This window comes from Periplaneta americana, chromosome 16, assembly GCF_040183065.1.
Source record: "Periplaneta americana isolate PAMFEO1 chromosome 16, P.americana_PAMFEO1_priV1, whole genome shotgun sequence".
In the NCBI taxonomy this organism is placed as follows: Eukaryota; Metazoa; Arthropoda; class Insecta; order Blattodea; family Blattidae; genus Periplaneta; species Periplaneta americana.
The window spans coordinates 35097129-35115506 of record NC_091132.1 but is presented as its reverse complement, the minus strand read 5'-3'; the positions used below and the strand labels follow the sequence as shown (position 1 = coordinate 35115506).

Below are 18378 nucleotides of genomic sequence, written 5' to 3'. Positions count from 1 at the left end.
ACAAGAATAAATACTGTACCATATTAAATTGGGTCTTGGTTCTGAAAAAAATACGCGAATAACAACTGAAAGTAACAAAATTAAATAGTGATTTATGTTCGTTTTGTAACACATTTTTCCCACAACACTTTTGAGATCTAATGACATGCTTAATTTGTATTCCTGACTTAAAAGTTTATCCTTCACAAAATGTCTACTTTTCCTATCCATGTTTAGGCTTACTGGGAGTGTGTATCTCGAGGTATCATTTGCTCCAAGTTTAGTGACAAGCGATAAAGTCTCGTACACTCACAGCATCTAGCGGTTCATGATCTTTTTCTCATGCTCGAGCGAAATTAGTAAATGCAGAGCTCTAATGGGGACAGTACTTACTTGCTATCATAATTATTATCCATAACAGCTAAATCAAATCAATTTTTCTAGTTTCAATATTTTTCTTGTTTTTTGAGAACTAGGATATTTCGTCATTTTATTCGAAACTGAGTCCGAATTATATATAATTTATTTCCAAAAAAATTGTCTGCCAAGGCATCCTGAGTTGCCAAGAACACAGAATACCCTAAAATTACGCATACAAGGTAGATGAGACAAATTTATGTGAACATAGAAATGAATTTTAGAAATACGGTAATGTAAATTATACACATATTTTTTATAATGACACACTAACCATACATTCACAAACAGCAGGATTCACTGGTGTTGTAGTCAGCGTGGTACAAAGCCAGTGTTTAAGACTTTTTATTACTTTATATTTTAGTGAGATACATACCACGTTGCTTCTGGTCGTGGTATACCGGTAGCCTGTATCACGTACGTTGTTTGTAGTGATTCATATATTTTTCTGTCATCCATGTCAGTTTTAACGATCTGAGGAACAGCTGAAAACGTATTCAAACACGCGATTAGTTAAGTTAATAACTCAAAACTTTGCTGATTCATAATGGATATCTATACACAAATTATAAGATTTATTCAACTTCATGAAAATCTAAGTGTGAAATTCACAAGTACGTAGTGGATTATAATACTTGGATTTCTTGTATGTATAGCTACTTATTAATAAGTTACAAAAAAAGGTAACACTAATTTATATTCAGTACCGTAGTGTAAATAGATATGAGTTCTAGATAATGACAGAATTTAACGTGTCATGTTGTATAGAACAACAACTGAAATACAATATTTTTTTATAAAGTCAACAAAATCAATCAAACTTCTAAAAGAATTTTGATGATTAATTAACGAAGTTTCTGTGAAACAACAAAATGAGTACATAGATATGCAGGTAACAATTGAATAAACAGTACAGTGAAGTACACTACATGGATAAAGCATAAAATGCACTGGTTATACTAAACAACTGTTTCTCATTTGAAGAGACCCGCATTTATAGATGCCATTCTTTGTAATAATTCTTAAAGAGAAGTCTCAATTTCAAAATACTTTGTAAAATGGTTTTCAGCACATTTTAAATTAATTATTCTGTACAGCAAGCAAATTTAAAATAGAAACAAACTTTATATACTGGTACCTACTTTTAGTACCGTACTTTCAGATCTTTCAAACATATAACCATTATTCATCCGTTAAGATGAAGTGATCCTTTATGTATTTTATTAGCAATCCCAACTGCTCTTCTACAAAAGGAAAAGCTTAAAAAAATTACTCAATAGATTCAACACGGATTATCAAGAAAAGTTTTTTCCCCTTTGTGACAAACACAAAGTTAATTCACTTGCTGTACTCAAATTTTCTGACTAAATATATTAATGGAGAAATTAAACTGTAAGAAAGAAAATATAATTCGCCGGAAAACATTTTAGTTACATTTAATAGCAGTAAGAAAAGGACTGCTCAGATTAAGCACATAACAGTAATACAATTAGAGGAACAAATTAAAGCGAAATTTAGCTAATGCAAGAGATCGTAAAAAGAAATATAGCAGAAAAGTGAAAGATAAATATATATTTTTTTAATAGTTTATGAAATGAAAAAAATGATTAGCTCTTGCAACTGTCACACAAGGATGTGGCGTTGCATTCAGTGATATGGCTTGAACCTTTCCTTAATTGTATTATAAGAAAGTAAGAAAAGAAAAAAAATATGACTTACCATAACTGAAGCTGATACCGTGAAGAGTTTGGCATGAGAGCAGAGGAAACCAGCAGATTAAATAGACATCACACTCACAGTTAGCACGTCATGCAATCTACCATTAAAACACAATGACACAGACTTGACCTTCAAAGTTAATTTTGTATAAAAATGTATATTGTAAGGGGGAATTAAATTAAAGAAGCATTTATGATTATGGATGTGTATGAAAGTGTAACATTTATCCCAGTGTCTTTTATGTACTTCTTGTTCCTTTTGTTGAAGGATCCTTAATTAATTTTATGATACAGATTATTACAATACTTTAAAAAATCAACTTTATGTAATTAAGTGTTATTGAAAAGGCATTGAAATTAGCTATGATACGTAGCTGAAACAAGCAGAAGACAACATTATATAAAAGCACTGAGCATTATGAAATAAATTCTGCAAATATTATGCATACCTTCTCATGTACACAGCACATGAAATGCAAAGCGTTTATTTTCAGATTTTTTAAGAGCTGAACTTAATAAAATGACGAGAAAAATAAATGGAAATTTATTGATGTTTATTTTACCCCTTCATTCGTTTGTTCATTTCATCATTCTTAAATTCTTTCTTATTTCTTTCTTCCTCAATATAATCTTGCATCAATTAATGTTAGACGGCATATTGTCTGCAGTACAACTTATGTGCAAGTGATGGAATAATGCGGAGTTTATGAATTGTTTCCATATCTTTTTGGTTTCTTGATGACTCCAATAATTATCTTCTATAATTTCTTTCTTGATTCTGTTTTGCGTGTTCAAATATAACAGCGTGTCTTGTATATCACATATATATCCTGATGATGCCGATAAATATACAATATTTTGTCAAGACTTTACAGTTGTGTTTCTGGATGCCAATTTGTGGAGACATCCTCACTTATGTTCATGAACATTTATATAATTTGTTTCTTTTAGTATTGGGTTTAAATGTTTATTAATTTTACTCATTATCCATTTTTTTATCCATACTTTTAAAAACAGAAGTAAATTATTCTGTTTCAGATTTTTTTGTAAAGGGAAATGATTTAGGATTTTGAATGAAATTATGAAACCAATTAACAGTCTTATAAAATATTGTTCACAAGTATTTATCACAGCAAATACTTTATTAGAGAAGTTAAATATATTATAAAGAAGTTGTTAAGTTTTATTGCAATCGCAATGCATAAAAATTGTACTTCGTACATGAGAAAGTAAGAATCAATACATGTAAGTAAAAATATAAAATAAATATCTACAACTTCTACAAAAAATCTAAAATAATATATAAAATAAGAAGAAAAACATGTGATACTTAAAAACTACTGGTAGTTACTGTAATACAGGTAAAGTACTACATATATTTAATGGTACATATTATTGATATTTAAAACAAATATGATATAAAAGTTAAAATTTACTAGTAAAATGATTTGAAAGTAAAGGACTTACACTGTACAGCTGCGTCCTCTATCGTTTACAATGATTTCATTTACACTTAAAGTCTCATTAAATATGTGTTAGAATTAATAATAATAAATGTAGATTAATATTGAGTTTCCATTGTAAACTGCCTCTTAAAAATATTAAAAGTAACAATTTCTTTGTACAATTATGAAAAGAAAAACATTAAACTTGGCAGTATGCTTCACTACAAATTATTATTTTATCAGATGAAAATGTATTTAAGTTTTATATACATTCCTAAAATGTTTTTATACAATTTTGTAGCAAATTATGTTTTTGTTTAATATTTTAATATAAAGCAGAACTAAACAAAAATAATTATAGAACGAGGAAATGAAAAGAGAAGTCGGTGAAATCTGGTATCCTAATTAAGTTACTGTGGACAAAATATACTTTTTTAATGAGACCAATTTCCTCTCTTTTAATAAAGAGGATAATAAGGCCCATAACAATGAAGATGAAAAAATTATAACCTATACTGGAGTGTCATTTTTTAGTAACTATTAGTTGAAGAGGACATGACATTTTAATATTGTCAATGAAATACTGATAAACAAATGCAATATTTTAGAACTTTACATAACGAATGAAACTTTCTTGCCTGCTATCTGTCTGCTGCATATATACTAGTGTACGTACTATGAATTTCTTCTAGTTTCCGTACTTTGCAACAAGTGACTCTTAAAATGCCAATTTACTTAAATAGTAAGTAAAGCAAATATTATGAAAGTAGATTTTAGTCATTTACATTCCTACATGGATAATATTAAAATGAATTTGAGGGAGGTGGGATATGATGGGTATGATGATAGAGAGACAGGATTAATCCTGCACAGGATGATGCTGGGCTTATGTGAGGGCGGCAATGAACCTCCAGGTTCCTTAAAATCCATAAGTAAGTGTACATATATATACACGCATTTACATGGCACTGGGTACCTACATATTAATAAATGACTTTGTATTCTAATTTGTCGTTTATACTATTACTTGAAAGAACTAAGCAGACTAAAATAATTTTTTCACGTAACGGTACTTATTAATTGTTTAGATTCAGCACTCAAATACAGTAAGTTGAATCTGGTTTGAAATGTTATGTATTTAACTTACTGTAAGACAGTAATTTGGATTTGCTATTCTACTCTTCATTACCGGTATACTGTTCAAACAAATGTTATAATTTTTGTGATAAAGGGCTGCATTTCTTAACATTTTACTGTGTCGAAATACATTTAATTTCATAATTATCTATTGCAAAGTTTGTGTTATTTCATTTTAGGCTAAATAATATCCTAAGTGTAACAAAACAGCGAAAGAATAACATAGGTCTACTTTACTTTGTTATCTGCTTGGAACCATGAAAACAAAAAAATACTTATCTTAGAAGGATGACTTTAGAAGAAATCAGTTTCCATGCTATCCGATGTTGCGATGGAAAGCATAATACATATGAGATTGAAACCACATCATATAAAATGGGAAATATGTGCAAATTCTTGGTCTTTGATTCCGATATTTAAAAATATGATATATGTTTTTATGAATTTAAATACTTATAGTCATAATCATGCCATGGTATGAAAGAAAAATTTCACAACCTCGAGCAGGATTCGAACCTGCGACTTCCTGTACTCCGGTCAGGCGCTCTATCAACTGAGCTATCGAGTTCGTCTCACGCTAAAGGCTCGAAATCATTCTTTCATATTGGCGACTCTGTTATAGAGTACTGTCCCTAGCGTCTGATCTAGTCAGCACTGCTTATGGGTGGGAAGAAACATTACATATGTTTTCATATTTGAAAATGTACAACCTTAAATGAGATCCTTGTATTTCTTGTTATTTTATTCTCCTCCTCCATTCAGAGATTCATCATCATCTTCAATATTCTTAATCTTACTATCTTATCTTACTATCTCCTTTTCTTCTTCTTCTTCTGCCTCTTCTTCCTTTCTTTCTTCTTTCTTTCTTTATTTCTCATTATCATTGTTGTCATCGTCATTATCATCTTATTCTCTGATCACAATTATTATCATAGTTATTAATGTCATCTTCACTTTAAGTAATAGTGCAAGATTATCGAATTAAGTGATAATTATAAATTTTTCATTACACTCTTTCTGTAGCTTTCAATTTTTAGAACCTTCTTATTAATATATCAATTAAAAATTTCAGAACGGGATATATGTAGTTTACTTGAATGGAAGGAACATTTAGATGTGTGGGTGGCATAAATAATATGCTGATTTTTTATATAATCTTGACTAATCATTCATCAGCAATGAAGAAAATGTAATTTAAATTTAAACATCTCTTTCACTTCATACTGCCAGGTCACTGCGAACTCTTCACCACAGACATTTGAATTAGTAATGCACTCGTATTTTTAAATTGAAACTAAAAGTAATTCTACTCAAATGGCTAATTACTAATTAAAAATAAATCAAATTTAAAAACTGAATAATAAATTATAAAATACTTAATAAAATATAACTTGTTAATACAAATTAACACTTGTAAGATAAGCAGAAAAAAATTATTAATCTCAAACTTGTTTTTAAAGAATAAAACCAATAATTCCAGTAAATTAGGCGAATTTTAATTTTATTATTTTAGTTAACATGTAAATGATGGCGTAAATATTTCTGTGAACCTCTTGATTGAAACAAAGTTAAAAATCTGCATTTGCCTAAAATTGCAGAAACACATTTATTTCGATATGCATATTGAAACTGAACTTCAAATATACTTATGTGTACAAGTAATTATCATAAAACTTCTTATGGCACTGATTTAAGGGTCTTCGGCTTAACATGTTGATCAGCTAAGCCACTGGCGTAGCTCAGTTGGCTGAGGCTCTTGCCTACCGACCCAGAGTTGCACTCGAGCACAGGTCCGATTCCCACTTGGGCTGATTATCTGGTTGAATTTTATACGAGGTTTTTTCAACCGTAAGGCGAATGTGAGGTAATCTATCGCGAATCTTCAGTCTCATCTCACTAAAATCAATCCCATCGACGCAAAATAACCTAGTGTTTGATACAGTGTCATTAAATAACCAAGTAAGAAAAACATCTTGATAGAATATACTGAGTGAACACAGCACGAAGGTACATTTATTTGTATTAACCATTTCAGTATTCCTGTCCAAAATACTAACCTCTTCAAAGTATTTTATTTATTTATTTTTTTAATTTTTAATCTCAGTCACTAATAAATGTCTAACGTTATATCTATATATTAGCTAGCAACATCGGATACTTCATGAAAGACTAGTAAAATAATGACAGATGAACTATAACGAGAACCTTCTTTACTTGAAGTTTTCCAGCAAAATTTGGTACGAAAAAAAGCCTGTTTGTCCGATATAAAAACCAGAACTTTTATTATATTTAATCTTAATTATTATTTGACTGACTGAAATTATTTTGTTCTTTATTTATTATTTAGAATGGAAGACTGGAAGAATTCCAAGAAGCATGACAGAGTTATTTCAGGAGGTTCAAAAACACATTTACTCCACCACATATAAAAATAAATTAAGAACTGGTTAAACTATTCGTAATATATCTTAATATTGAATTATTTCCATATTAAATATTTAAAATATCTTTCAGTTTGCTCCAACTCTTACCTTCAACTTTTCTCTCTTCCTCTTTGTCCAGTATTTCTTCCAAAACGCTTCTTTGTTTCTTAACTCTAGTCAGCAGCGCCTCAAGTGCTGGATCCTCTGAATCATCAGCTCCACGCTCACCTTTCTGTGGGACTGCATCATTTGGAACTGCTTCTACCTTAGACTTGCGTGGTTCAATCTCTTCAGACGTGCCTTTCTCATACAAGCTTCCCTTTTTCGGTTTCTTGCTATCGTCTTCAGAAAGCACTGCTTTTGTGCCAGCTTCGTCGTCAGAAGTTAAAGAAACTATCGACAGCTCGCGACTTACTGGCAGCTGCTGTTTGCTCTTGGTCTGACGCTCATCGACGTCCGTGTCTGAAGTTGGCTCCTCTACCAGAACGCCTGCATCCAGTCTGATACCTGGTGACTTCACACTTACGTCATCTTCGAGCTCCTCAATAAGAACTCCAGCATGACTTTTGATTCCTAAATCTGTAACATCACTTGTTTTGCGGGAGATATCTTTATGTTTCACGACTTCCTCTTTTTCAGCTAACTTGGCTGCATCTTTATCATCTGGAGTTACATCTTCTATACGGAAGGTGTCTGGTCCATGTACCACAGTTTGTACGGTAGTGCTCTGTTCTAGGAGAATGCCTTGTTTAGGAGTGCCACTTGACTCTTCACATATCACTTTTGTTGATGAAGTTTCCAAACGAGTATGAATTGCTTCAGAACCTGTAATTGTTCGTATATAAGGAATTATAAGTAAGTGACCGCTATTATTACCACAGAAAAATTATTTCAAACCAAAAATCATTTACATTTGCAGTCCTTAAGTAAAACTAGATATTCTAATTTATTGCAATTTAGTTCCTTCATGATATTCTCATGCAGAAATACACAGCATTCTCTTCTTAAATATTTCACGAGAAAATATCTATGTAACTGATCTATTAAAACTTAACAAGCACATGCAAATATAGTAAAAATGTAATTATATTACTCTCCGATCTGTTCTATGCAGTTTAGAAAGTACGCATTGATTTGCCTGTTATGGCGAAATTGAGTCGTGTTTATGTTTGAAATTGTTATTTTTTTAGTCTAAAGTGAAAGTGAAATTTTTGTAATCGAGGAATATGTAGTAATATTAAAGAAAAATAAACCGAACAAAAACTGAATATTAAAGCATTATGTGGAAAACGCCTCTTTGATAACGTTTCACTAAGCTAGTTATCAATATGAAGAAATTTTAAAAACAGATTACTATTCAAGTAACCTGGAATTATAAAATTACTGTAGTCAAAGAAAATATGACTATAAACTTTGTCGAAGCACAGTGTAAACACATATAATTGTGCGAGATATACAATTCAGTTATTAAATTATATGCAATATTTGCATTTATCTTCATCTCATCCTAAATGACAGCTGTGAGCAGTATGGGATGAAGATAAATGCTAACAAGATGAAGACGAAGTTCAATCCACAGCACCAGATCGAATTTCACTCCCTCTGCTGTGGATTGAACTTCGGCATAGCTCAGTGGTTAGAGCACTTGGTACGTAGAACCAAGGACCCGGGTTTGATCCCTGGTGCCGGAGCGAATTTTTCTCCTCTAATAATCAAGTTTAGTGATGGTCGTGGTCGTGATGATGGTGATGGTGGTGGTGATGGTGGTGGTGATGGCGATGGTGATTGATTATTTTGTTATAACAAATATATTCACTGATAATGTTTCGTGATATATGAAAAATAAATTTACCGGTAATTTAGAAACACTTTAGCACAGAGGTGCTGTTTAAAACATTTCTACACATATGCTTCTTGGTTTGAAGATGAAAATTTAATATAAGCTAGTCAATAATGAAATCTTTAACAGTTTCCACAGGTCTGATCCATATTTATAGTTTATAGGTTGTGACGTCGAAGATTTAAAGATTTTGACGAAAATACGCGCCTTCAATATTCCTAAACAGAAATGCGGTTTATAACATACTATCCGTCTGATTGCTATTAATTTCGCTTATCTCTCTGTATTGCACAGCCTTTCTATCCTCAACTATTTACAAGATTTTGTTGGCACTCTATATTTATCATTTAATTTATCTTTGAAAGTGGAGATAGAATTAAAAAATGTGTATTGTAATTGTAATAATAATGCGTACTGAGCCACTTGAAATAAAACTTTATGAAATGAAGATATTAGAGTAGCTCTTCTTACTCCTCTTCTCCTCTCTTTCTTCCTCTTATCCAATTTCTTCTCTTCTCGTTCTTTCCTCATTCTCCCTCTTTTTATTCTGTCTCTTTTTCTCCTCCTTCTCATCTATTGGCATTCTTTTCTTTTCTTTTCTTTCTTTTCCACCTTTTTTAAAATCTTTTTCATATTCTTGTTGCTCGTCTACTTCTCCTCCGTCTTGATATTTTTTGACATTAAAGTAATTATGCATATTTATATATTTTAATTTTTAATATCTTAATTCCAAGACTTGTTTAAACAAAAGTTGTGCAGTTTGAAAGCTTTTAAATAATAACATTGTAAGATTTAAAATTCATAAAATGAAGAAGAAATGACCATGGAGCATTTGTAAAAAAAACGTATAAAGGATACCACTTAATACTGCGTAAAGTTAAGGGTATGCGTTAGGGTATACCTAGCATTAAGGGTACTGAGACATGACTGCTTTTTTTAGCAAATGACATATAGGTCCTACCGAAGCATTTCTATGTCACAGGTTTATGAAATTTATACCATGCATTAAACAATGCTTACCGGTATAGTATCTTTTGATGAAAAATTAAATCACTTATCCCCAGCAGAATATTTATAAGATGTCCCCAAATACGGTAATTATAAAATATGGGTAAATTGTTACGCATGGTTCATCAGTTAGGTACACATATCTCATAGAATTTTAGTCAAACCTCTCAAATTTTTTTCTGGTATAATGAGAATATATCACACGACAAAATAAATGCACTACTTTCTTAACTAAATACCACATATGTAGAAAATTAAAAAAAAAATTACGAACATTTTTTTTCAAAATTTTCCTTAATTTTAAATAGAAAAAATTCAATGATGAAGTTTAAAAGCAAACCATTCCATTCATTTTAAAGAGCTAATTAATATGTACTGGTACTTGCCACAAAAATGTTATGACTCTATCATTATTAATTTATGAGATAAGTGTACCTAAGTTTTGAAAAATCAAGGTTATGGGAAATTCTAATTACCGTATTTGGGGGCAACCTATGAATATTCTGTTGAGGATAAGTGATTTAGTTTTTCATCAAAAGATACTATAAGCATTGTTTAATGCCGGTATAAATTTCGTAAACCTGTGACATAGGAATGCTTCAGTAGGGCCTATATGTCATTTGCAGGTTCAAGAGCTAAGATAGGCAGTTATGTCCTGCTACCCTTAATGTTCAACAATTAAAAGTTTCGGATACCATACCTATGTTAAATTAATTGATTATGAAATAAATAGATTGCTTGACAGATTTCGAGATGCAGTAGCAATGCATACAGTATTAGTAAAATTAAGACAAACAGACAACAATGGACCGTAACATCTCCGAAATTTATTCCAGTAGGTGTATAGACAGTACCGGTGTAGTAGACTGTTAAAGGAATGGATACGAGAACAGGCAGAAGCCTACATCTTGTAGTTCAGAAATGAAATCTATCTTTCTTGTACGTACACACTGCCACAAAGATTGTGTTTGTACTTAAATATAGCATAAAAATTCTTTAGCTTAGCAGGAAGAGAGAAAGAAAGAGAATGAGAGAGAGAAAGAGACGAGAGATAGACAGAGACAGATAGATTACAAGTGTACAGTATCTCCCTGAGAAGTACTCGAGTGGGACTTTCCAAGCCCGCAAGTGTGAATTTAATTTTCAAAGTGGATAATATCAAGGATGGTAGTAAGAAATGGCCAGAAATCAGGGACAGATTTCCTTACCTTCATAAATTTATTAACAAACAATTCCAAGGCTAATTTTCTCTTTAAAAGCAAGCCATTCTTAGTACTCTTAAAAAAATTCATTTTAGTAAATACTAATTGAGATTCTAATTTTTGTTTTAAGTTTCATATAGCCTTTGTTGATCTCATGTTATGAGTCCCATTATGTTCATTCGAGTGATAAGTTGAAATTATCATAACTGGTCTTAGGTAAAACCAAGAAATGCAAGTAGACATGAAATAGTTACATTATAAGAGACGATAAATTACTTTGTAGCATTTTAAATAATTTTTAATAGATAATTCCTTTCTAGTAAATTATAAGACTTCTAATTTGCGTTTAGTTTTTACATAGCCTGACATATCAATACTAAAGACTTAATTTCTGTTTCAAGTTTTTACTAGCAAGTAAAAAGTATAGTATTCTTTTATGAATAATTTGCGAATTTAGATACGAATAAAGAAAAGCTGCCCAATATCGGAGTTTTAAGGACTATATGCAAACAGACAGAGAGCAGTTGAAACATGATTCTTCAATGCAGAAGTCTGTACCGTATTAAACTCTAAAATTAGATTTCTGCTACTTCATATAATAAAAATAGAAAAATGTTCTAATTAATGCAACCTAAATACCACTTACGCATCAACATTTTGTTTGAATGGGTATACTGCGTGGTAAAAATTACCTTCCAGTCCATCATCTGACTGCATTGCCCGTTGATGCATGGTGGATGCTACAGATATAGTGACAGTCTTCTCACCATTCTCACCAACGCCGCTTTCGCTCGAGTATGTTATGCTTTGTGTCTCTACAGTTGAGAGTGTCTGTAGGGTGGGTTGCTGGGCCTCATCTTTACTTCTCTCTTCGCGTTTCAGTACTGAGAAATATTACACAGAGATCAGATCAAGAAATACAAAATTCATTTTATTAAAAATCAGTCAGTACACATTCAATTTTCAGCTTTACAGTAAATTACTAAATTATCCCCCCTCTCTCTTTTTGGTACGCATGTGGGTGTATGATGTTGTGCAGTGTGGTGCAGTGCAATGTTTTGTGGGTTGTGGTATGGTAGTGTGGTGTGAATGTATGCGTGTTTGTGATATGATGCAGTGTGATGTGGTGGTCTGGGAGGTTTTGGTGTGTGGTGTGGTGTGGTGTGGTGTGGTGTGTGCATGTGTAATGTGTAGGGACCGGATTTTTATGTAATATCAAGGTGTGAAATATATACATATTTATGTAAGAAAAATAAGCCGAATATGTACCAAAATATGTAAAATCATGAAAATATTTAATATCAGTATCTGCGCTGGTTTGTATTGTTAAGCCTAGATATTTTTAGTCTGGTACAATTTTTAATTTTCTGTTCTTCATGACGATTTCTACTGTTTCTGGTGCTCTTCCGCCGTTTCTGAGTATCATCATTTCTGTCTTGTACACATTTATATCAAATTTATTTTTATTGCGCCATTTTACCATGATGTTTATTGTTTCTTGTAACTTTGTAAGGTCTTTAAACCCTACTACTATGTCGTCCGTTTATGCGTATGAGATTATTCCCTCCTTGATTTTTACAGTACACAGTAGTTGTATGAGAAGGGTTGTTTTTGTTCACTCATATTTACAGTGGACGGTAAGGAGTGAGTGTCTCTTTTACTTCCTGGAAATAAGATGTTATGTTTCGTCCCGAAATATATCCTTTCTCGGATATATAAAAAGGCTTTTTAAATCTGTGTATTTCAAATTGTAAACTTCCCCAGCAGAAGTTTTCTTTTTCCTTTTAAAGAAGTAAAAATGAATAAAACCCCTAAATATGTAGATTTATGTAATACCAAGCCATAATATGTAATGTGGGGTAAATATGTAAAAATATGTAATATCAAATTTTAATATATTACTGGTAATTACAAGAATCGCAAAGGTTTGTTATTTATATACGGTTAGGTTGAAAGGAATATAATATGTAATTACATAAAAATCCGGTCTCTAATGTGGTGCAATACAGTGGGATGTGATATAGCGTGATGTTTGTGTGGTGTGAAGCAGTGTGATGTGGTGCAGTGTGGTGTGGTGAGGTATGGTGGAGTAAGGTATGTGTGTATGGTGTGGTGTGATGTGATGTGGTATGGTGTGTATGTGATGTTGATGTGGTGCAGGGTGGCATAGTGCAGTGCAGTACAGCAGGGTGTGGTGTGGTATGGTGGGTGGAGTGTGATGGGGTGTGGTGTGGTGTATTGTGTATGTGGTGTGGTGTGACTTGGTGCAGTATGGTATCGTGGGATGTGGTGGTGCAATGCAGTGTGATAAAGTATGTGGCGTGGTGCAGTGTGTGTGTGTGTGTGTGTGTGTGTGTGTGTGTGTGTGTGTGTGTGTGTGTGCTTATGTGATATAATGTGGTGCAATGTGGTGTTGTGTGATTTATGTATGTGTATGCACGTATTCATTGATTAACAGGAGTATGCATGCCATTTATTTGTTACAGATTTCATGAAATTATCCGAGAATATAATCTCAGTTTCTTTAGAAATATCTTGAAAAAACATTACTGGTAATAAAATGAATAACCATACTGATGCACATAAGAAATAAGTTTGCACTGTCAACTGAAGACTGACATATCAACCATCTTAATCCTCAATAAAAAAAATCAGGAGAGTTAAAATCATATTATATATTTTATTTTATTTATTTTCTTAAGTATATTCCACATGACTTCATAGTTTAACGTCACAGTTTTTATTAATAAATATCAAGATTTGCTAAAATACTGTAACCTAACCTAGAGGGATATACAGAATTTTACCGGTACAAAAGCAACACTTTTTAAAATGAGTGAGAGTTACCAATAAATAGGTTTAAGTCCTGCATACATAGATGGTTGCTGAACAGACCTTTCTATTCAGTGAATGAATTCATGGAGTGTGATGTAAATATTGTATTTTAGAAATGTAACCCTTTCTTTATATTTTAATTTGTCTCTTTGTATTTTAATTATACCTTTTGTCCTTATATAAATGTGTTAACCTACAGCATACTCTGTTTATCTCTCAGTGTTTGTTTTGTTTATTTCTCAGTGTTTGTTTATTTGACTATGTATGTTTATTTGCTTATAATTATTTGTTTATTTGTCTATATTTATTTGTGCTAAGTTTGTTTGTGCATGTGTGAGTGTATGTGTACGTGTGTATATTATCGAATCTGATGATATCATATCAAGGCCTTGTACACTGGTTTCTGACAAATAAATATTATTATTATTATTATTATTATTATTATTATTATTATTATTATTATTATTAAGAATTGTTAATTATTACATCAAAAAGAATTGTTTAAATATTAAATCCTTTTATATACACGTAGAATGGACATAAATAGTGTAGTGTGAAAATATCAAAATTTTCAATTAAGGGGAGGCAGAGGTGAAATTTTGAACAAAACTATATTTTCATATTCCGATGTTAGTTTTTGATTTTGTGCCCTTTAAAAGTATGAAATTAAAACCAAGATAACTGTATTACTATATTATTCCCATAATAAACTAATACTTATCATTATTTATATACCTTCTCTGAACATATAAATAAAAAGAAATATTGAAAATTTCTTATAATATGGTGCATGGAGCATTTTATATCAAACGATATAAAGTTTTATAAAATTATTAATATTTACAGAACTATTGTACTTAGAAAATTGAAACTTGGTATGACCATTACTAATAACATACTTAGTATCCATGATCAATTTCAAACAAATCAGATAAATTTTGTGGATTTTGAAATATTCACCTCTGCCTCCCCTTAAAGAGTATTACGACTTTTTTACTTAACACCATCGAATTATGAGATGAAGTGAGATATTATAATGCTAAATTACAGTGCCTCACAGCATCAATGCCCATTACAAATCTCACAGGATCTGTCGAAAATCAAATTCTAGTCATCTTAGGTGAGAAATAGCCAGTTGACTAAGTGAGACACTACTGAATCTTTAAACATAGAGTAAAGTTACGAAGCAGGAATTACCTTCAGCTTCGATGCCGCGTTGAGGCAGGACATGCTCTGTGACTTCCTCTTCAACTATCTTCTTGATATTCATTTCTGTGATAACTTCTGCTCCTGCTGGCTCTGCATCATTTTGCACCTTCTCTACCTTTATCAATGCCTCTTCTTCCACTTCTTTTGTTTTTGAAAGAGCTGTGATGGTCAAAGTGTGTAAGCTACAACTAATGTGTTGGAGAGAGAGAAGTAGATCAACCTGTAACTTGGATCCTACCAACAATCTGGTAAAACACTGACTGTTTCCTGTGGGAGAATGATCTGTGAATATGCATGTGATGTGTCGGACGTCTGCACACCCTATACACGTGTCACAAACACGTAGGACAACGGAAACAAGCAACATCCAACATGTGGGGTCAACCTGTCTTAGCGGCTGACTGCTATAGAAACCATGCCTTTAGTCCAGGATGCAGTCAACACAAGAAGCTTGAGAGCTCTCCCTGTTTCACTTCCCGAAATTGAATAAAGGAGTTCATTGCAATAACCTGACCTGATTTCAACTTCCGAGGCTGGAATACAGAGCTTGTTAGAAACAAATATGTAACTGTACGTTTATTTATTTTGTCCCACTGTTCATTTCTGAATAGTAAAGCAGCATCAAATCGTTCAGAATAATTTACTTAAAGTTTTAAATATCTTAATATCGAAAATATAAAATTTCTAAATTTTTAATAATGTCGTCAAGTTATAATTAAGGTTTATTTAATGACGCTCGCAACTGCCAAGGTTATATCAGCATCGCCGGTGTGCTGGAATTTTGTCCCGCAGGAGTTCTTTTACATGCCAGTAAATCTACTGAAATGAGCCTGTCGCATTTAAGCACAGTGCTATACCGACTGCTCTACCCAGGCCAAGTTATAGTTCAGATTAATCTTTGAGGGGAGAGGTACATCTTTCACTAATATAATGTTACTATATTTCAACATTTTTATCTCAGAATCTATATATCTTTTGAAAATAAAAATTGGCATGCTTAATATATGTTATCTGTACAGCTGTCAAAAAAAAAAAGTGGCCGCACTCGTGAACAGCGAATATTTTCAAAGTCCACTTCGGGTCGCTGCGATGTTACACGATGCATGTGCTTGTACAAGCAGTTCCGGAACTATGAAAGTGTTCCATATCTACGCCTCGTAGACCAGCGGTAGAGTGCTTGTTTAATGATTCAAAGGTCGTGGGTTCGGGCCTTCTTCAAGTTTTCATTTTATTTTTTAATCTTTCTTTAGCGATGTAAATGATATTCAAATTATCATTTATATCCAGTTATCGTTCTTTATGGATATCACGTTATTTATATTTTGTTATCGTTCTTTAGAGATATGAATAAAATTCAGGTCATCATTTGTATTCTGTTATCGTATTATAACGATATGAATAATAATTATTATTGTATTTCCAATGGGGGTTAGCCGTATTTTACATATGTATGTTAGGGCTATAGTTTTATACACAAAAAAGATAAGCATAAAGAGAAATGGAAAAGAAAATTAAATTAGCTTACGCGATGTAAACAAAACATAAACGATCCGTAAATTTGGCATTGCGATTGCAAAACAAATATCAGGTATCAATTTGTAACATACAAAAACATTAACAACACACATACGTAACACTTCTATAACACAAATATGCAGCTTTCCGTACCATACATCATAAATTAATACACAATAGTCACACAAACACAATCAAACTATAATTACGACATTGCGACGACATCAAGCATCCCATAACTGACTCACATACATAACAAATCAAGCATCCGTTACAACACATACACTTCAACATAGTAACCACACTTTTAAAAGTTACAAATTTGGCTCCAAGAAGAATAAATAGGACACTGTTACTAATTACTATTCTTCTACAATTTCTTAAATACATCTGTAATAAATCTGTGAAATTCCGATATGAATAATATTCACGTTTTTTATATTGTTATCGTTCTTTAGCTATTTAAATAATATTCGAGTTATCATTTATATTCTGTTTTCCTTCATTAGCATTATAAAACAGTATTCAAGTTATTTATATTGTTATTGTTCTTTTGCAATATATTAATTAAACAAACCGATATTTATAATTTATATTCTGTTATCGTTCTTTAGTGATACTGTATAAATAATATTCAAGTTATTTATGTTGTAATCGTTCTTTAGCGATATAAATAACATAAATTTAATATTAGGTTTGGAAAAATCCAGTTGCATAATACTGCTATTAGTTTTTCTTTTTGTATTATTACATTATACTATCTTGAACCACAATAAAATGAAAAGGAGTAACGAGGAATTGAACCTGAGATGTTGACATCTAAATTCCGACGTTCGTCCGCTGAGCTACGAGAGCAAAAGTGTGGAAACATTTTTGGAAAAATTGGTCCAATCACACTCTAAGATCTTCTGATGATTCGTAGAAGCTAGTCCAGGATGCGGGGGGCAAAGGCTAATTGAGATTTCCCGGTCTCTGACCGGGTCAAACATCCTGACAGAATTAATATTTAACCCTTGCCGTGACTTTCGGTGAAGTCCGGAGGGCCCAATTAGTCAAATCCACTCTCCTATCTCCACGCTTGGGCCCCTTGGAATTTAATAAGATGCGAAAGAGATAGTGGTGTACGGAAAGCAACGGGATGTTGCCGCATTTAGGCCTATCCTTCCCAAGAAAAACTGCAAACATGAACAAAGGAAGCTTTTAATAGAAGAAGAAGGATCTTCTGCGGACCTCTGGAAAAAGAACTAAGGAAGAGACTAGTGAAGTGCTTTGTGTGGAGTGTGGCATTGTATGGGGAAAGAACATGGACATTACGACGAAATGAAGAGAAACGAATTGAAGCATTTGAAATGTGGATGTGGAGAAGAATGGTGCGTGTAAAGTGGACAGGCAGAATAAGAAATAAAATTGTGTTTGAAAAAGTGAGTGAAGAAAGAATGATGCTGAAACTGATTAGAAAGAGAAAAAGGAATTGGTTGGGTCTCTGGTTGAAAAGAATAATAGACGACATTAGGATATGTGGATCATATGCGGAGACTAAGAGGAAGGCAGAAAATAGGAAAGATTGGAGATTGCTGGGTTTGCAATGTAAGACCTGCCCATGGACAGAACATTTATGTGTGTATGTTCAGAATGCCTGGAATATCGTGT

The 18378-nt window shown here is 32.2% G+C and overlaps 1 protein-coding gene across 6 annotated transcripts in view; it reads right to left on the bottom strand.

Moving 5' to 3' along the window:
• Positions 1–18378, bottom strand: part of Obsc (Obscurin) — a 439567-nt gene that overhangs the window by 86453 nt on the left and 334736 nt on the right. For 4 of the 6 annotated variants that reach the window (XM_069813004.1, XM_069813001.1, XM_069812999.1 and 1 more), the window contains 4 exons: positions 15202–15372; positions 11862–12053; positions 7228–7944; positions 773–881 (listed from right to left, as the gene is read on the bottom strand). In XM_069813004.1, the coding sequence (XP_069669105.1) occupies positions 773–881; positions 7228–7944; positions 11862–12053; positions 15202–15372 (1189 nt within the window). The remainder of the gene's footprint in view (positions 1–772; positions 882–7227; positions 7945–11861; positions 12054–15201; positions 15373–18378) is intronic. The other 2 variants (XM_069813002.1, XM_069813003.1) reach the window with 2 other exon arrangements.